Source organism: Varanus komodoensis, unplaced genomic scaffold (assembly GCF_004798865.1).
Source record: "Varanus komodoensis strain SLA01 unplaced genomic scaffold, ASM479886v1 scaffold10, whole genome shotgun sequence".
Lineage (NCBI taxonomy): Eukaryota > Metazoa > Chordata > Lepidosauria > Squamata > Varanidae > Varanus > Varanus komodoensis.
The window spans coordinates 3130904-3152120 of NW_025335269.1; the positions used below are offsets into that span (position 1 = coordinate 3130904).

General features: G+C 41.7%; 1 protein-coding gene and 1 long non-coding RNA gene across 5 annotated transcripts in view; one reads left to right on the forward strand and one right to left on the reverse strand.

Moving 5' to 3' along the window:
- The window catches only part of LOC123035003, a 32343-nt gene extending 19203 nt beyond the window's left edge, over positions 1–13140 (reverse strand). The window contains exons 1-2 of one of the 3 annotated variants that reach the window (XR_006416884.1): positions 13081–13140; positions 5297–5335 (exon numbers count right to left, since the gene is read on the reverse strand). This is a non-coding gene — a long non-coding RNA (uncharacterized LOC123035003). Of the gene's footprint in view, positions 1–5296; positions 5336–6495; positions 6584–12893 lie in introns of those variants that run through there. The other 2 variants (XR_006416883.1, XR_006416879.1) reach the window with 2 other exon arrangements.
- A 168-nt stretch (positions 13141–13308) lies between these two features.
- The window catches only part of TGFBR1 (transforming growth factor beta receptor 1), a 50198-nt gene continuing 42289 nt past the window's right edge, over positions 13309–21217 (forward strand). Inside the window, exon 1 of one of the 2 annotated variants that reach the window (XM_044452812.1) lies at positions 13309–13597. In XM_044452812.1, coding sequence (XP_044308747.1) covers positions 13453–13597 — 145 coding nt within the window. In that variant the 5' untranslated portion in view covers positions 13309–13452. Of the gene's footprint in view, positions 13598–14189; positions 14209–21217 lie in introns of those variants that run through there. The other variant, XM_044452823.1, reaches the window with a different exon arrangement.

Here is a 21217-nt window from a genome sequence, read left to right on the forward strand (position 1 = left end):
TCTGGTGCGCCCACAACTGGAGTATTGTGTTCACTTCTGGGCTCCACATTACAGGAAGGATATAGCCAGGTTAGAGTCAGGGCAGTGCAGAGCCACAAGGATGGTGGCCAGATTGCAGGGAAAGCTGTATGCGGCGAGACTGAGGGAACTGGGTCTTTTCAGCCTGGTGAAAAGGAGTCTCCATGGGGATCTGTTGGCGACATACAGGTATATGAGGGGGTGGGTAGAGACCTGTTCTCCCCTGCAGAGGAAGGCAGGAAGCACTCCAATGGAGCTAAGCTCAAGGAACTAAGGTTCAATTTGGATGCCAGGAAGTACTTCCCGACAGTTAGGAACCCAAGGGTATGGAATGGGCTTCCACTGGAGGTGGTTGAAGCCCCATCGGTGAGGGTGTTCAAGGATAGTCTAGACATGCACATGGGAGGCATGTCATGAGTGTTGCCAACTGGAGCCTGGGGTCAGGCTAGATGCTCTTCTGACTTCTCAGTTTCTATGTTTCACTAAAACAAGACTGGCACATTATGCCCACTTCAGACATCTGTATAACTTTGCTTGAAGGCTTTGCTATGTTAAGGACTAGTACACCCTATGGAGCTGTGTTCTTTTGCTGATAAAATTCATAAAGGGGCTATTTTGCCCCAGAGCCTCAGATTGTTGTCTTCCCTCTCCCAAATGTATATATTTCCCCCAAATTTCCCTAGTTTGTTCTTTCAATTAACTATTTTGGGAACTTTTAAAAACAGCAAAGATATTAATTGCAAAAAACCTAACTTATAGCAGGATTCTTCAGTTTCTTCATTACAAGAGTGAATGTCCGCGTTTTCTATTCTAATTCATGAAAGTGTTGCCTAAAAGGGAAATTTTACATGCAAATATTTTATGAAAGAGATTTGTCTAGATTGTTCGCTTATTTTCTTTCACGAAAATAACCTGTATTTAAGACACTTTTTCCAGGGCTCCTTATATCTGCTGTATAACTAAAGCTATATTAACATGGAGAATAATCTTTACCGGCCAGTTAAACCAGTATGTGTGTTTGTTTTTCCCCATTCATAAGCATTGTAGGTTTCCAGGGACAGTAAAATGAGACAAAAGGCCATTAGAACAAAAAGTGGCATTGAGCCAGTAAAATTAAGAGGATCAGAATGTCCAGCCAGTTGTTTCTTGCAGAAACAGTTTGGCAAAGATCACAAGAAAGCAAATTCTGCTGCCAGAAAGCAAGCAATGTTACTGAATCTTTGTTGTGCTGGTCTAGTGTGTACCAGCAAATGGGAAATATACATTGCATAACTGATGCCTAAAAGCCAAAAGGTTCATTATTGGCAGAATGTTCAATCCATATTTCATCGAAGAGTTCAGCAATATTTCAAAGACCTTGCAAAACATTTGGAGAGGGAAATTGAACTTGGGAACAGCTTGTGTGAGACAGAGGAACATGTCTGCAGCCAGTTGCACTGCTGGCAAATTTTGTTTGCTTTTAAAAATCATCTACTTGCTATTTCCCTTTTAGAACTTACTCATGCTATTTGAACAGCAGCATGTTGGTAAATCTGCTCAGCAAAACCAACATGAAAACTTGCCCAGCAAAACCAACTTGAGCGCCTCTTGCCTAGGCACTGGCTGGCCAGGGCTTCTCACTCCTGACATCTTCCAGGACCAGGGCTGGCCCATGACACTGGCCCATGAGGGAAAAGGCAAAATGATGCACCATCCCCTTTCCATGTGCAGAAGCCAGCAGCACTGGCAGCTGAATCTTGTTCCAACTGCCTCTTACTTCAAAGGGGCAGGATCTTTCCCCACACTTGAGGAATCAGGCTAACTTAGGCAGGCCTAAACAGGATTGTGGCATGCACAATTCAATCTTGCAACAGAGGGGAATAGCAAGGAGCAGGCAGGAGACTGCTGCCACCCCCACCCCCCCGCTTCAGCATCTGTCACCTGAAGTGGTCTTCTCAATCTGCCTAATGATACAGCCGGCCCAGCCCAGGACCCACAGCTCACTCGCACAGAAGAGGATGTTGGTAGATATGGTAAGTGCTTTTTTTTTGTAAAAAAAAAAAAAAATGGTGCTGGAACTCAGATCTTGTTAATCTTTTATTTAGGGTTTTTTTAGGGTAATCTTTTATTAGCAGCACCAGTGGTTGAGAAGTAATTAGTATTTTTTTTCATTTTTAAATTTGGGGTCACACTTTTACACTAAAAATTAAAAAAAGATTTTCAATTCACCAACTTTTTTTAAAATAAAGAAATTATTTACCTTTTGCACATAGCCAGTCACTCTACACACACATAAACATAATGGTCGCGGCCAGCAGTAAGCACTCAGCACGCAATCACATGACCGATCCCAAGTCAAGCAGCATCCCCAGCTGAGCAGCACCCTCACAATCAGCGCGGACACACAAGCAGTCCGCATGCACTATTTTAATGATTTTTGCCACCGATCTGCTACACCCGACAGGGTGATTCAAAATCACTTGGAAAAATCCATCAAAAAAAGGTGCCAGAACGCTGTTCCAGTGCGTTCTATGACAAAAAAAGCCCTGGATATGGTGAACAAGAGTCAAGCATGGAAACAGGAGGCCCAAGTCCGTCATGCCCTTTAAGTCCCCTGCCCATGTCCTCAGGTTGCAACAACTGGAATTCACCTGAGCACCTGCTGCTCCTTGTTCAAACATGGAAGAATGTTAGTATTAAAAGCAGTACTCCCAGTGGTTCACGATTAACAAAAGGGTTGTGGGGTTTCCCAGGCAGGCCCCTACATAATTCCAAAGGTGTGCCAATTGAATGCTGTTATTTAAAAGAGCATTCTGTACATGCTTCAAGACTCTTTCCTCTTAGTGAGATGTTCCAGGACTGAGTTGATACTGGAAAGGAGATTTAGCACTGATAAAGAGATTCTTGAGTAGCTGTAATGAAACCCTGAGCAAGATTTTGAAGCGATAAACACAGTTTAATATGCATACCAAATACAAGCATATTTCCAATGCAAGAGTGAGAAACTTGAAGTCCTTGGACTACATACAGCTTTCAGCCTAATTTCAAAACCCTTTGTAAACCATCCATTCATATGAGCTAATAAGACTGGACTCCGAATGTTAGTATTTACTGGAGTCTCAGAACCTTCTATGCAACAGGGGGTAAAATACTAGAGGCAGGGATCCCCAATCCTTCTGGAACCAGGAACACATTTGGTAATTCGAGAAGTTGCCATAGCCACCATCATAAAATGCCCAATCAATGGATTATCAATGGATAATGCAATGGATTGAGGACTTTACAATGCTTTCGATATTTGAATGGGTGTCATATCAACATTACCTTCAAGTGAATATTTATTAATATTTGGCTTGCCTGTTTTGAAGCCTATGAATAATTGCAAAATAGTTGCAGGCTTCCATACAAATCCAAGTATGCCAGGTGCCATCGATGCCACACTGGGGACACCTTTGGTGTGTTCATGGGCATTTTGTTGGGGACTTCCTAGATAAAGATTGTAACACACACGCATACACAAAACAAAACAGTTGGAGAGTCCCAAAACCAGAATGATGGTTTACGAGAGACAGCTGGTATTTTTGGAAGTTGGCTTGGGTCATAGTCATGTGCATGTACAGACAGAAAAAGTCCTATTATGGGAGATACTGGAAATTGCAGAACATCTTTTGTCTCAAAGTGCATAGGACTGTAAGCTTCGCCTGTTCCCACAATTTGGGTATCTGCTGAAGATGCTCTTCATTCCAAAACACAATGGCTTTATTTTATTTTTAAAGTCTTCATTAGTAGACAAGCATGTGTTCTTTTTTTGCATTGAAATTGATAAACAGGAAGCCAACATGGGTTCTTAAAATATTTTCAATCTGCAGCAAAATGACAAGCGCAAGTGTGTGTGTGTGTGCGGTAGAAAGAATGGTTACAAAACATGAGATTTACTTGCAGAGGTCTTCCAAATGCTGTAATGAAACCAAATACTGACAATATTATAAAACCTGATTTCCACTGTCAAAGTTCAATGGACAACCTAGTCTGTGGTGTCAGGATGGCATTACTCCTACAGAAACCAATGGGAAAGGCATGTCTCCTCTGGATTTCTGAAACTTGAAATTTTGCTGAGAACTGAGCTGTAAGGAAAGAACTGACAGAGTTGATGTCTAAAGGGGCAGGACTGGATAAGTCACAAAACTTGCTTGGCTTCTAATAAATGCTGGTCTAAATGGCAAAGATCTCCACAGAACCTGGGAATGCTTCTTGATGAGGCTTTCATCAAACTACTCCCCTGCCCAATTAATGAAATTATATGGTGTGTTAGCTCTGCTCCTGATTGTATAATTTCTGCTCCTCAGCTTCCTGTTCTCACAGTTCATTTGACTTTTTTTCCACCGCACATTTGTTAAGGAGAAAAAATAGAACAGTTACTTTCCAATGGGAAGCACTGCGACTCCTCTGTGTGGAAGCACACTAAGTCTCCAGAAGGGGAAAAATGGTTGCACTGTTTTAGGTCTTCTGCAGCCAAAAGAGAAATACCTTGATGGACAAGGCTTTTCTATGAGAGATACTGAGACTTCATAGAAACAACTGAAGACTGGCTTGCTTCATCTGCGATATTTTTAAAGAAGGTTGCCATTGTAGCTAAGAATGATATATTAAAGTCTAGGACACTGTTGGAATTTGCAAATGTAATGTAAGAAAGTAATAATGGAGGATAGAGCTTGAAGGAAGCAATCAAGCTGGCCAGATCTTAGAAACTTCCAAAGAATAAACGAAAGCATTTACCAGGCCCCAGAATGTACACATTACAAAACCGAGGCAATGTTGCAACAAGCTGTCAACCACAGACAGCATGAGAAATTGTGAGGAAACAGGAAAACAAGCAAATCTAGGTACCAACGTTTTAGTTGCATATTGACCTTGTGAAATGGTCACTGAAGAAGCCATTCAAGAAGAAGAGTAGGCAAATTACAGTTCCTTGATCCAAGTTGGAACAGTAAAATTGTGGGGAGTTATGGACCCAGCTTTCAGGGTGGTGTACTAAGGGGAGGGAGGAATATGGACCCAGCCTGGGATAGAAACAGGAATCAAACTGATTATTTCAACCAGGCTAATTATAATTTAGCCAAGCAGAGGGCCCAGAGCCCTTTCACCTCTTTGATTTTCATGCAGCCATTATTTGTTTTGAATATTTGAATATTTGTTTTGAAATGTTTTAACAGGCAGCAAGTCCATGCCATCCACCATCCTTAATAATTTATGGAAGCAATTAATATGCTGAAAAAATGGGGTGGATGGGGAAGCTTACCTACTCACTATCCACCGTGACTCATGGAGGGATGTTCACCTGGAAAAAGAGAAAATGTATTTGATCAGCCTTCCCCAACCATTTCCTTCTAGGTGTTTTGGAGTATAACTCCCATTCCTTACTATTGGTCATGTGTGCTGAGGCTAATGGGAATTAAAATCCAAAACATCTGGAGGGTATTTGGTCAGGGAAAGCTGTACTTCATAGTCCTACAGTTGTTATTCAGAATGTGCAGCTTTATTTCTGTGCTATTAATACATAAGTTATTCAGTGAAATCATCTGCAGAACCACAGATTGAAATAGAGAAGGACAGACTATTTAATAGTTACAAAGCACTTGGCTCTAACATTCACAGAATTCCATATATAGCATCTGTGCTTTTTGCAAAATCCTGGAAGATGTTCTTCCATATGGAAAGGCAGAGACAAAGAGGTTTGTCTATAGCCAGTTTGGGAGACAGAGATAAGATTTGAACACAGGATTTCTCAGCTCACGCTCTGCATCACCTCACCAAACAAGCAGAGAGACTGGATAGACATGGGCAGCAAAGATGATAGCAGAGATGACAGATGTAGGAATCTGAGGGTGCAGGGCACAGAGGTGTTCCTGGATGGAATGGTCCTCCTGTTACTAATTGAGCAGAAGTACAACTGACCATCCACCCTCCTAAAGTTTTTTCTGAGGAAGGCTGCTACATCTCACTCTTTTCTGACACACTACTGGCATGACACAGCCACGTGGTCTTTTCTCCCTTCACTTGTTTTACATTTTGAAGCAAATGATTCTTAACACCATTTTAGCACCATACTTTTAGTGTGCCCAGTGTTTAAAAGCAGCTCAAGTGCCATTTTTCTTTTAAAAACTGTACTTTTAAAAAGTGCCTGCAACACAGGACAGCAGGTCTACAGCTAAGCTTACTGCTGAACAGACAAGACTGTGAGCCCCATTGGTTTCACCTAAGAATGCATCTCTAGTCTAGTCAGCTTCATAACTGATCTAAGCCAGACAACCCAATATAGTCAGCTTTAATTTCACATTTACTTAGAAAATGTGCTGAGCTGATTGTCCCTGCTTGTTAGTTTGGGTGTATCTGGAAACATGCAGCGAGCAGAAAAGAAAGGAGGGGACTTCTTGGCATATCATTCATCTGTACTAGGGACAACTCCTCTCACTGTCCCTCAATCACACATTTTCTTACCCAAACCTGCAAAGAGTTTGTGCTGCTACTCTCCTTTCTTATAGATCATTCGCCTGTTAAGAAAATGTCAAAAGAAGTAGTAAGAAAATATGGGAGGATTACAACCAGATGGTGACAACATCTGGAAACTCCTTAATTTGACATAAACAAGGTATGTGGATTGTACATGAAAATCTTCATCAGGAAGCATCCAGGGTTCAGACTAAATTTAACAGCCTTATGGCAGCACTGTAGTCTTGGACCAGGGGGATTTAGCCATTTATGGCAGAGGTGGGGAACCTCAGGCCCTTGGGGTTCCCTTGGTGGACATGCACATTCCCTTGGCCCTACCCCCTAGCAACCAACCAGCTGTGATTTCCCAGTTGTGGTGCAATGTTTCCCTGTTCTAAAAGAGCCAAATGTCTTTCATAAGAAAGAGCTCTGAAATACAGTATGTTGGATTTAATTTTTTCTGTTTTTGGGGGCACCTTCCTTTTGCCTTTGGCCCTGGCCCTTTTCACTGGAGTGCAGTCCCTAAAATTGTACTTAATCCTTCAGCCTGAACAATGGTCTCCACCTCAATTCATGAAACTACATCATGAGATGAAGTCTTCTGGGGTTTTGAATTGGCTAATGTAAATTTTGGAAGGCTTCTTTAAACCCCTCGAGGCAAGAAATGACGTAAACTATAAAACTTGCTACTGGGATTATTATGTTCAGAGGCTGCTTGCTCTAACTCCATGGTTATGACAAATGAACCTTCTAGTGGGGTTAATCTGTTCCATTTCAACAGCTTTCATTTATCTAGCCATTTCAGAAAGGAGATTAGTGTTGAAATGTCCTGCACCTTACCCTAAAAATGGGTCTGTGTTTATGCTTAAAGCATGGCTTATGTAGTGCTACTCTGCACAAAACAGGAGTCACATTAATGATAATGTTAAATGGTTGGGCATTCTAGTCACATGTGGGGGCAGAAAATAGGAGTCTAGTCAGTATAATTAATGATGCCCTTGATTATCTTGGATACATCCTCTTATTGTGATTTCTGTGCGGGTGACAGAAGCACATGTAGCACCAAGGTATAAAGTATCAACTGTTATGAGAAGGATGTTTGCTTATTGTACCATTAGGCTGTAATCCTGTATAGCAAAGGTGCAGAACCTCAGGCCTCAGGGGAGGGCAAACTGGGGATTTCTGGGGTCCTAATTTGGTCCTTCTTGGTGGGCACAAATTCTCCCAGCTCTACTCCCTTGCCTCTGGCTGTGATGTTTTGATAGTTTTCAGGCTATTGTGCAGTTTATCCTTGTGCTAAAAGGCTGTAATGACTCTCTTAAAACTCATAATATGAGCTTTAAGCTAAATATGAGCTTTGCTGATTTTAAAATATTTTCATTCTTCCACCTTTTTCTTCAATCCTGCCCACCACTGGGATGAGGCTTTCAAGAGTTTCTCCAAAATGGAGTTCAGTGCTCAAACTGAATCAGATTCAACATCAGAACCACACATATATTTAGGTGTGTATCCCTCTTAATATACTTCGGGATGGTTAAGATCCTACTTTTGGTGAACCAAAGAGCTTGTGTGCACCCGTGGGAGAATTCTTCATCCTCCCTTTCAGTTTCTCAGATGCAGGACTGCTGCTTGAGAAACCAAGTCTAAATCTTCCTTGGGAACACAGCATCCATTTCACCGTCTTTGAATTCAAGCCAACATGTATCATTTATGGTCAAAAACCCATCTGACATTGCCTGGGTTCATGTAACCCAAACAGGTTGTTGTATTGTATGAACCAAAACAATTTTCTCCAGGGTCAACTGTTTGCAGGGAACAAACCACTGTAACCATCCACAGGCTGTTCTAGGGGTTGCTGTGCCCACAGTGGATTGCCACATTTTCTGAATTTGGACAATCAACCCCATTGTGGATATTGGGAATTGGCTGCAGAGTCCTTTGGCAAAAGCAGCAAACAAAGAAACACAAACCCCCTTGTTTCTCTTGCCATGAAACTACCAAGCAAGCTGCCATGTAAGTTGCTCCCAAAGTTCCCAACTTCAGATGCTACCTGGTACCACTCAAAACCCTCTTTTTTTTAAAGGCTCAGGAAAAAGGCACAATATGTGTTCCTGTGGGAACTAAAGGGCAAGGGGTATTTGAGGATCTTGCTACAAAGGGGGTTTAAATTTATTCCCAACTCTTTTCAGAGATAAAGAAGACACTTGTGTCTTTGGTTACAACTCACAGTTTGATGTAACCACATGTGGGAAACAGCTTACCTGCTATTTCTGAGGAGAATGCCAGTGTGAATACCTGCTGGATTTTGCCAGTAGGCAGCTCCTGCGTACTATCTGCCCAAGGCGCCCCATTCCTAAACCCATGCAACTGTGAACATTTTTGGTAGTGCAAGTATGGGACCTTCTGTTAAAAATACTATTTTTGCACATCGTTTGTAAAAAAATGGGATCTAAAACCCCTTTGCAAATATTTGCAGAACTAGTGCAAATAATGAAGGTGATGCTGATGTTGATGTTTAGCATCCATCAGCAGCTCCTTCAGTGTCCTAGTTGGGCACTATCAAGTGACTGCTCAGTTGTCAAAATGGGGATCTGGAAAGCCAACTTTACAGCCAGCTTTCAGAATCACTTAGAAAAAAGGGAGGGAGAGAAAAAAGCCAGAGCAAACCTGAAACGGCTCACAACAGCAGTAGGGAGTACAGTGGGAGAATGATGTACTCTTCCCACAGTGTCCCCTGGAATACCTGTGAAATGAAGAAGTGGGGAGGAAGGGGCCAACAACCCTGGTGAGTCTGATCATCTGTCAGGGCTTATTGTGGGCTGACTGCACAACAATCAATGCACCATGGCTTATTGCAACATTCAAGCTGTGTGAATCCAGCCAATGTGTCTAGAGGCTGGTCAGACCACCCAAACTGTGGTAGAAGGAATGCTACATTTAAGCTAGGGTTGGATGGGTCTGTTAATTTCAGTCTCTCTCTCTCTCTCTCTCTCTCTCATTTTCCCCATCATAGGTTCAGTTTACCCCAAGTTACATTTAAAGAAAGAAAAGTTCACATGAAAATGTGTACACATCTCTGTGAGTGCTTTTCCTAATGCATGCATATTTGTAGAACATTTTATCTAATGTACTCATTTTTGTAAGCAATTTTCCAAATGTTATTTTCATGAATATATGCATTTTGTGTGCACTTTCCCCTGCATTCTGCATCTGCATTCATCTGCATTCTGAAATCCTTTTTAACTGGGAAAATCCATAGTAAAATCTGAAGAAGCATAATGGTTAACTAAGTTTTAATTTGAACATGGGTTCAAACCTGCAAAATTACAAGAATTTTCATTAAAAATAGAATAGCGCAAATAGAACAAATGTTTCTCCTGTTAGGTTAACCACACACATCCTTATGGTTTCTCCTCTCCAAACTGCCACTTTCTAAAGGTTCTATGCTCTAGGAAAATGTATTTAGACTCTCAAGCAAGCTAATCCTTGGAAGGTGCTAGAGCAATGTCAGTGCATTCACAGAGCACTCCAATGTGGCTGCCCATAACCCTCTGCACCTGCCCTGCACTTCTTCCTCTGAGATTCTCCTGTCCTGCAGAACAAGTACACTGCCAATTTCATCTACATCTCTTGCCCCTGCATGTAAGGAGGAGAGGCTGTGGAGTCACAAGGTAACCTTGTCTTCCACTTAAACCCCACTCTTCCCGGCTCTGGCCCCAAGAGCATAGGTTCTGAGCTCAGTCTTCAAACCCTGTAAGCAGAGCCAGTAGGATTCTTTCTGTGCCAGTTGTGAGAGCAAAGGAAGGGCAGTCTGAATTCGGAGACCCTGCTCTGATCTCAGAGCGTGTTTCTCCAAATTTTCCTGTGGCTGTCTAAGCTGTATAGCAGCCCTAGGCTCGTGCCCTAAGGGAGTGATTGTTAGAAGACAAAAAAAAAAAAAAAAAGTCATATTACAAGATCGCCTGGAGAAACATGTACAGTGATAATTGGCCCAGCATGACTGTTGTATAACTCGCCAAGGTTACTGAAAAACATGTCAGAATGCACATGGAATCCTGCCTTTCCTCAGAAACCTACTAAGGACTACTGAATAAGCTGTGCCTCCCCAAAAAACAGCATGCCTGCCTCCATCAATCTTCTCTTGCAAGGCCTGACCTCCAGGGACCATAGAGATAAGGAACACAGGAAACTGTTTTATACCACCAGGCCATTGGTTCATCTAGTATCTTTCCAAGCCCTTAATGGGAGATGCTTATAACTGGATGTGCCTCTTTCTACATTCCAAGCATATATGAGATCACTCTAAAGCAGTGTAGTTCAACATGCAGCCCCTGAGGCCTTGTTTTGTGGCCCTCTTGCTGCTTCACCCCTCACCCCACCAACAAGTCCAGATTCCAGCCGTGGCATGGGCATGATTGTGGCAAGTGACAGAATCTTGGTTTTCAATTTGTGAGGAATGAACACTCAAACACATGGGGAAGATCTACAAATCTGAACTTCTGCTGCTTTATTGAACTGGTATTCCAGTTCCTACAGTAACTAATGACAGCGCGCTCCAGGGTAGATGCAAGCTCAACTACAAAATCACAGCCCATGTACCAACACTTTTATAACCTGCTAGTCACATACACAGAGTGATATGATAGATTTCCAGATGTTAATACAACAGCATCTTTATGTCTTTGGGCATGACATAATGTTCTAAACCGATCTGAATTACTGGTAACAATAGTATGGAAAATCTTACTTATTGCTTTATTGACATGTCAATTCAGTAGATTCCTTACAGTTTGGATCAGCCTCTGTGTCTGTTTAAACATGCAAATATGTCTGATTGAGGAACCATTCAGGAAAACAGGTTTGACAACTCCACTGTGCAGAAGCTTGCCTCTGTGGAACTGGATGATTGAATGGGTCCATTCAGAAACAAATGGATACTTTTGTCTCAGCTTCCTGCAGCTGATGGGAACACAGGTATTTCCCCACTGATAGTGTTAGCCTACAGCAGCTTTTCAGTCCAACTAAGAATTCCATCTTCTTAAAGGAACAGCAATGTTAAACAGTAAGCTGTGGTGGAATTCTGCTGCTTTCTGAGAAAGAGGCACAGGTTTGATTTTATAACACAAAGGCACATATAAGCAACCTTTTTCTAACAGGATTTATTCTGAATTTCCCCAACACAAGCTCTCACAAGGCTGCCAGCCCATCCAATTCTCTTCCTGAGGCTCACCCCAGCATGCCCTGTGCAACTCCAGTTGACAAGAGCAGGTATTCAGGAGCCTTTGCACTCATCAGCAGGAGCAGGCAGGGCATGCTGGGGAGAGTTCCTCGGCATAATTACAAGAGGCTGAGTGCACCAATACCAAGAAGGGAGGAGGAGCTGGGAGGTCACATGGGAGGGTTTCTGGGAAGGAGAAACAGGGAAGAAAGACATGGGCCACCCAGCAGAGCTGTCATTGTGCTTGCCTTGTAGTCGAACAAGGAGCTACAAAGCATTTTAAAATTTATATTAGTCCTATAATCATCTTAAAATTAATTCTCCCTCAATGGTTAATTAAATATATTGTGTACGTTAAATTAATATATTGCAAACACTTTAATTTACACTATGGAAATGTAATTTGTGTAGCCCCTTCCACGTCGAAGTCCTCATGCAGCCCAACATATGAAAAGTTGGACCTCCCCTGCTCTAAAGCCTCTACTGGGTGTGTTCCAGGGCATCAGTGGGCAGCAGGTCAATTTTCAGAGGTACTGGGTCAACTCTAAGCAGCCCCTACAACGGCCAGTGAAAGGAATGCTGAAAATTGAAGCCCCAGACACCTTGAGATCTACTTTCTTTCCACACCGGCTTCAGAGTATTCCATTTGAAGCTGGGCAACAGTGCAGCTTAACAAAGTTAATTTACTTGTAAACTGTCTTGGGATTTTTAAAAGTATAAGACAGTGTAGAAAAAAATTAAATACATAAATAAACGGCCTTGCCAGGGCCCTGTGTGAGGCTGATGGCTGTCCATAAAAAATTATCAAGAAACTTTTGTCATGAGCAGTCATTTTGTGCAGGAGAGGGTGCTCTTGTTTTCATTACCTGATTATGAGTGTCTGGCTAACCACTGCAGGAAGAAATGCTAGATTAGATAGATCAGAGATGAGCAACATGTCCCCCCCCCCCGCATGTTTTGGTCTAAAACTCCTGTCAGCCCCAGCTAGCATAGCCAAAGGTGAAGAAGGAAGATGGGAGCTGCACATCACCCAACAGAACTTCGGTCTAAGGCTCTAAGCCATATTCTTTTCCTGAGGAAGGCAAGCCAATTCAGAGATGTATCCCGAAGGCAGAGTTTAGAAGCCACTGCATAAGTGCCATGGAGATATCAGGTTGGGGAAGGATGGATACACAGCCCCAAATAGTACCTCCTTGCTCTTAAGTGGCCGCAACAAATCACACGACGCTGCTCAAGTCTTTGGCACAACAACGAGCAACTGCAGACTGAAGAGGGGAGCCAAGAGTTTCCTTTAAACATGCGTGGTCCACGAACATTTCCCATTCCCTTTCTTTTGCGGGGGAGGGGTTAGCGGCGACCCGATTACGAACACGCACCCAGCAGCACTTTTCCTCTCATACGTCCGCGGTGCACTTCTCCCTTGTTGTTCGAATTGTGTCTGCGGCAGGAGCGGGAGGGAGGGAGGGAGTGTCTTGGGCGGAGCCGAAAGTCGGAAATGGCCAATCAGGACAAGAACTTGCTTGCCAGATCGACTGGAGCCAGTCTTACAATTCATGTTATTCGTGGCCGAGGAGAAGAAGGCGACGGCGACAGGAGGGAGGGGGCTGTTCTGTCTGTCTGTCTCGCGGGCGGGGCGTGGGCAAGAAGTGGGAGGTTTCGGGACGCGGCGCGGGAGGGGTCCGATTGTCTCTGTGTGTGATTGTGAGGGGGCATGAGAGGCGCTGAGGCGGCGGGACTTTGATGGGACAATGGCGGCGCTAGCGGCCTCTCCTCGGAGTCGGAGGCAGTTGCGGAGGTTTCGAGGAAGTTTTTGCTGTTGGCCGACTTCGTCGACGACGACGACGGTGGCGGCTGGGTTGCTCTTGTTTTTCTTCTTCCCTGAGGCGACAACGGGTGAGCTGCGTATTACATTTATAACGAGCTTGGCTTTCAGTCCTCCCCCCTCTCTTCCCAGCAACATGGCGCTGCTTCTGGGGCCGCCCAGGAGGAAAAAAGCGCTGGGGATGGAGTCTTGCGAGACGCTAGCGAGGGGACGCCGAGCTTCATTGTTGGGAAGCAGCTGCAGTGGCGGACCGGACAGCGGCCGCTCTGAGCAGCCTGCGCGGCAGCTTTCGCCACAGTTGTGGCGGGTAGAATAACCCAGCCGGCGGGCCTTCTTTCCTGCTCCACAAAGCCCCGTGTCTGCCCCCGTTGCGCCAGCCGCAGTCGCCAGGAGCTTCTCCTGAAGAGTAAGTGCCGTGGGAAAAGAATCCTAGCCAAAGCGGGGATTCCTCTTCTCCGGGGTATGTGTCTTTATGCATGTAAGCACAGCACATCGTGCGCTTCTGGTGTGCGTATAAATATTAAGTGTGTTTGTGCAGCTTATGGGACACCCCCCCCCCCACTTTAAGAAGCTGTGGACTGTCTCCTCTCTCGGTCTCAGGAGTGCCCTTCTTCCCAAGCCTAGAGGAACCGAGTGTTATCTTCTTCCCCTGTCCACCTTTCCTCCTGCACTATTTGCTTAGGTAAGCCCCCAATCCAACCGACTCTTTCCCCCAGTTTTGTAGGGAAGATGCTTATTCTGTATTACAGATGTGTTTGCTATTAAAGAGAGGCGGGATGGGATGGGTGGCAGTTTTGGAATGACTCCGTTTTTGGAATGACTCCGTCCATTCTTTGGTAGACCGTGAGCACTGTCGTGACTAGTGGTCTGGCACCAGCCAGCCTTGTGTTTTCTTACCAATGTAAGAAATTTAACTGGCTGTACCGCACAAGATACTGCTGCTTGGTAATTTATTGGTATTTGGATGATTCATGTTTCATCACACAAGCTTTCATAGTTAATATCTGTAGTAAAAAAGGGGAAACCCAGTGTTATTCACAAATTAGGATGACAAGATGTGCGAAAGCTTGCAAAATACTATTTCGTGTCTCTTTTTAGGTAGTGACATGGAGCATAGTTACTTGGAATAAAGTTTTAAGTGAAATTAGAGATGTGAAGGGGAGGCAACAGAAAAATGACACACACACTACTGGAAAATTGTTTTCTCCCAAAACTTTTCTGTTCTTTCACAGTTTTTCCCCAATTTTGTATATCTCAAATGAAATCAACATAAGTTCCAAGTAAATGTGTTTGTATAGAGATTTTTAAAAATTCTGCGGATTACATTGTATTTGGAAATGAAAACATAAGAGATAGGAAGAATCATATGGAACTCAGACAGTGTTTCTGTAATTTGCAGGGAGAGTAGTTGTTGTTTAAAAGTTGATCTGCACATATTCATAAACTTGAGTTATTTCCATATGTAACCCACACAAATTTATAATATCACGGGTCCTTTCCTTATCCTTGGAGTGCCCCACATAAATCACAGATGCACCACTGTTGTTTGTGGCAGTGCTTTGGTACAAAAACAAGGATTTGAGGTGTGGATTCACTTGACTTCTATAGGAAGTATCTCAAACCTACTTTGATGATGTCTGATTTGTATTGAAATATAGCATTGTAGGTCCAGCACCATTGTGCTATCATAGTGCAAAAACCTAAATTAAGGCATGGATCCTCTTTGGGTCCCTGTGGTTCTTATAATTAGACAGTTTAACAGGTTATCACTATTTTGCATCTGTGCCTTGATGTTTTATTGCAAACAGCAGTGATCTACTAGATTGTGGCACAACAGTGATGCAAAATTATAGGTCTGAGGTATGATTCCTCTTTTTTTTTTTTGTTCGTAGACAGACTCTCCCCACCCAAATTATCAGAGCTTACATCTATGGGCAGGAACTGCAGCATGAAAATCACAATTTCACTGCTTCCCTGAGATTGAAGGGTGGCATATTTCTTTTAAAAATGTATAAATAAACTGCATCATGGTACCTGTGGTACACAGATCTTCATTCTAGACATGCACTTTCATGGATTCTTAATCTTTTTTGCCTAGATCTGATGCCCCAGATTAGTGATATAAACATAGCCTGTATGAATGTACCATGGATTTAGTATTTGTTCTGGTATTTCAGAACTCAGAAATACTGTAGGTTAGATATAATTAACCATAGTTTAATATCCTGAGTTATCAAACACATGGTATGTTCGCACTACAGTTGTACAGTGGTAATTCATTTCACTATGTTGTATTACTGCAGTCTTGTGAATGCCCAGTTTAAGGGATCAAGTCCCACTATTGCCATGTTTTTTCTTTCAAACAGATTCTGTAATAATTATTTGTTTTAGAAATAACCTAGTTTTAGACTAACATCCTCAAAACAGTTATTCTAGAAGTAGGCAACCTGGTGCTCTCCAGATGTTGTGCATCACAACTCACAGCATTACTGACCATTGGCCATGCAGACCTAGGTTTAAGGGTGTTGCAGTCCAAAATGGTTGAAGAGTATCAGGTTACCAAACTCTGATCCAACCTTTAAATATACCTTATACTCATCCTTGAAGTCTGTATTGTAAACATTACTATTGAGCCTCTTTATCCCTGTCCAACAGAGCACAGCTCATCCCCTGTCACAACTAGCTTTCACTGTTTGCCTCCATTTCACCTGCCCATCAGTACAAAACAGAATCTGAGAGACAATGACAACTTTCCTTTCGGGATTCAGAAAGCTTCTCTAGTGAAGCTTTCTGCCTCACGTAGCTTTATTTTCTGCTAGGCTTACCAAGTCTCAGTCATGGAAAAGTGATATACTAATAAAGGAAAGAGTGTTTTCCTCTCAGTAGTGAACCATTCTAAACATGTACAGTGTGAGGAAAAAACTATGCTAGGATAGATTATATGAACCCTATGTAAGACATAACTCCACCTCTTGCTTTTAGCAGTACTTCTACCTGACTTACCAGCATTATATATGATTGGAACAGTCTTTTTCCCACCACAAAAGGATACTACATTTTCCCCTCCTTGCTTCTTTTCCTGTTCTTTCTTTGATAAAGGAGATCCTTTACAACTTTCTTCCCTTATTATTTGCTATAATCAGGCTGGACACAGAAAAGGAGAATTCCAGGAGAAACAATCTTAGTGGGTCAGTTGGATCACTGAGAGTTTATGTGTGAAATGGAAGGCTCTCTAGCATTGGATTTCTGTGGCTAGTGAAGCTGCAGCATCTTGCCTTTTCACTTCTAAAAGGTGAAGCTGTGTCTCAATCCATTCATATTGGCTTCATTTGCCATCCTTTGTCACTTAACTGGCTAAATTGGTAATGAGGGAATGTAGGAAATGTTGGCCAAGTTACAATCTGACAGTGTACTAAGTTAGATTAAAATAAGCCATTTGATTAAGACACTTAAATTGGTGTAGGAATATTAGGCTTCCTTGTGCTGATTTCAGACTGCAGGATATCTAAGAGTGACATCTCCCCCCACCCCCAGACAGTCTAGTGCTGACCTTGGGGATGCATTGTAGGGTTCAAGAAGTCATGCCATATGTTAAAAATAGGGCTGGCCTTGGTAATAAACTTGATATTGGCTGTTAAATATAAGTTACATATTGTTAACTAATACAGGAGAAACAGTAATCATTGCATTGCAGCCATTTCTTCTAAGCATATTGTTGTGGTTCTTCAAATCTTGTTATGAATAGTTTAGGTATAGGAGGTAGTACAATAAGAGTAGTATATGCTGATCTTCCAATTACAGGTGTTTAAGAGTACATTTCATTGTAGTGGTTTGTCTTCCCTCACCTACATGTCTTATTTAATTTTCAAGCTGGTGAATTGCTCCTATTACTGTAGAGAACCAAGAAAATATTCCTGGATTTTTTCTGAATTTCTTAATATCCAAACAGCTTTAATGTTACTAAATGTAGACACATTTTAAATGGTCTTTGAGCCAGTCAAATATCTGTTGTTCCTAGGGTATTTTCCTGCAGCTCTGAAATGCAGCACAAAATTCTGATGCAGTTCTGCCGTATCACACTAGATGGTGAGGGATGTTTCAGGTATGCTGGATTTTCCTGCCTCTGTGCCTGCTGTGTAGTTAAAGCTTTGAGTGCATGGTAGATGCTTGGCATGGAAACAAGCTGATTTGCCTCCATTGCCCTGTTCAAAAGTCAGTAGAGGTATGTTTTCTCGCTCTGCCTTTTTGCCTGTAGGACAGTCTGAGCTCTAGCTGCCTTGCAGGCACAGAGAGAAACTTGCACTCCCCTGCAATCCTTCTGGCTTAGTTAAGGATTTCATACAGTGTTCTTACCCTTTGGCATCTACTGTGGCAGGAGGCCCTGCTCATATGATTCCTTGTAGTGGCCCCCTCATAATTAAGCACTTCTTGGAATGGCCATGATTTTTGTGTTAGTGGCAGGCCTTTCTGCATGTCCTGCTTTGAATGTATTCTCAATTTTGGATGATGTCCTTGATTTATAGACTTGATTTGTAGATTCTAGTGGATGGCTATCTTGTTTTTAATACTGTTTGGATTATTGGGAACAAATTGTTCACAGGATTGATAGATTTAAATTAATACGTTTAAAATAAATTATTTAAACCTGCAAGTAACAAGGAAGCCAAACAACTGCCAAGGGTTGAGGTCTGCATTGACCCAACCTCTCAAAGGGAATCGCAGGGTTGCTGTGCCATACTGTTGAAATTTGGCAGTGTAGCAGCAAGAGAAAGAATACCCCTTAAAAGGAAATCAGTGGTTTGCTGCTGAATTTTAGTAGCAAAAAGGGGTTATTCTATTTTACATTTAAAATGAGAACCATTGATTTAAATTAACATTTTCATTGATTTTCTTTATATTTCTTCATATATTTCCTATGCAATTGAATTCCCAAGCCATATTATTTACAAGTAAGTAGAGCATTATTTACATTGTTGCTTCATTTTCTCAATAAGGCATTACTTAACTTTGTTACACTATACATCCTGCATACTTATTTTTTTACCTACAGAAAGAAATTCTGTAGGTAAAAAAATATTTCTGTATACTAGAGTACACAGCCACTTTGTGAATGGGAGGCTAGATGATAACATAGCATTCCTTTCAGGATTGATACCCCTAGGGAATAGAGCTTGGAGTGTAAAACCAAGCTGAGGAATCCCAGGATAATCTGTTGCTGGATTGGGGAACCTGGGGAGCTAGGTTGTAATTGCCATGAAGGATCCCTCTTTTGTCCAGCAGCTATGAGCATTTGTAAAAATATGGAAGGGAATATAGGACCTGTCAATTCTGGCCTCTTACCTTTTTTAGAGTTGTCATTCTTTGAGCCAGATCCAGCCCCACTTTGACAAAAATAGTAGCAAAGTGAAATTCTTCTTACTGACAAGTTTAAACAAGATATGATAAACTTACCAGAAAGATTAAAGCAATTCATTTTTATGATGTGAAAAAGAAATGCCTTTGTTTAGCAAATGCAGTATAAATGTCCCTATTTAAGAATGATCATGTATGTTTACTCAGAGAAGTAAGTCATATGGAGTCAGTGGGGTTTACTTTCAGAGTCTACTGTTTTCTGGGTATATATACATAGGATTGTGTTATAATTGTAGGACTAATATATTTCTATTCGGATTATTTTATAACCAAGCTATTATTCACAATAAATTTTGCATTTACAATTATAAATTATTTAAATCTTAACAGTTCTTTAAAACGATTCTAAACCATTGATTTAAAAAACCTTATTTTTTAAGAATTATTTTGTATTTGCAACAAGACCAGGATGTGGCTGCTGATGTGGCATAAACTTCAGGAAACCTATTTACCAGTTCTATCTTAGAGCCAGAGAGGGGAGGCAGGAGGTTTGTTTTGGCTCTTTGGTTATGCCTAGAATGATAAAACAAATGGCGAGCTTCTGTCGATCTTTGGGACCTAGAAGGGGTCAGGAATAAATCTTCCCCTTCTCTAGCTCTGGGGTTGGGTGGTGGTGAAAGAAAGCCTCTGGCTCATCTTGCTTGCCAGAGGCTGACTGAACATTCAGTCTAGTGAGTGAGATTGTTGAGCCCTATTAGATTATGTATACATGTGGGTGGACTTGATCCAGAAAGATAGGTTATAAATAACATACAGGTTATAGGTTATAAATAACATATAAGAAACTTGTGAAAACTTCATACGTTAGCCCAGTGATATGTATTTTCCATAAAAAGTAGAACTGGAAAATTTTCCAATACTCTACTTTTATTTGATTTAAGAAGTTTTACTCCTCCGCATACATTCTCTCTCAATAAGCACACAAATACCTCATATTTAGTAAACAGAACTGAAAATATAATCCATGTCAATTTTATGTTCAGTAAATCTATCAAACGTTTTTCCAGGAGCAACAAAATATTTGAACTGCAATATTTGCTGAGGTGGAAATTAAAGGCACCATACAAAATGTTATAGTCAAACACATCCAAGCTTTATGTGCAAGTTATTTTATTGGAATATTAGTAAAAACAATGTGTTTATATTTAACAAAAAATGACTACACCTGAAAGAACACACTTTTTTAAGGATATACACCCAGAGAGGGCTGTATATCTTATAACAGCACTTTAATTTTCTCTTGCCAAAAAGCACCTGTAAGCACCTGAAACTTTATTCACTCTTCGCATTGCTTATCAATTACATTTCAAATTGAGAAATAGCTGATTCAGCACAACTAGTTACATTAATCAGTGGCTGTGTGTGCGTGCGTGCGTGCATGCACAGGCTGGGAGGCAGCAGGAGGGAGCTATTGCACTCATGTCCTGCTTTTGGGATCCCATGGTTGGCCACTGGATGAATGGAATGTGGTACTAGATCTTATCCAGGATGGCTCTTATGTTCTGAAGTGAAATAAACAAACAATCACTTCTGATTGTTGTTGAACATTAGCAATAGAGGGCAAATATGTTATGTATAAGTCTGGTCCAGACCCAGCCAGAAGCCAGCTGCATTGTGCATAGGAAGTTATATGCCGCCCCAAGGCTTATGCAATGGGGGTGGCATATAAGCTGTCTAAATAAATAAATAAATAAGTTGTTGTTACAAATTCTGTTTCAGTTTCTCCAAGGGCAACTGAGTACTAGGGTTTGTCAATGCTTGTCTTAGAAGAATAACTTCCAGAAGTTTGTATATTGTGTTTGACCTATCTAATGTGGTTGACTGTACTATAACAGCCCAGATAATACAGGTACATAAGGTGTAAAAATTGTTCCATGGAAAAAGAACAGCATCAGAATATTTTCTGTTATGGAAAATTTCCCATCCCACATCAGCAATTAAGCCAAATCCAATAATGGTTCACATAACAGTGGTAATGGGGAACTGTCTGTTTGGCACTAAAAGGGTTTTGTGTAGAAAAGGTAATTGACACTTGAGGATGTGAACCAAGTGCAAATAACCCCTCCACCCATAACTCATATCCTTTTGGTAGTTGAGCCCCTTCTGATACTTTTCAGGAAGTGCAGAGACCTATATGATCTTCAAAACCCAGATTACCTCTTGACAGGAAATTGTCCTGTAGGGTGATCTGTTGTCATCCTGCTCAGTGGCTGAATAAAATAAAATTCCCTCACTTTTTGTAGGCCCAAAGCAAGTAGGAGGTGTTGCCCCTAACCCTT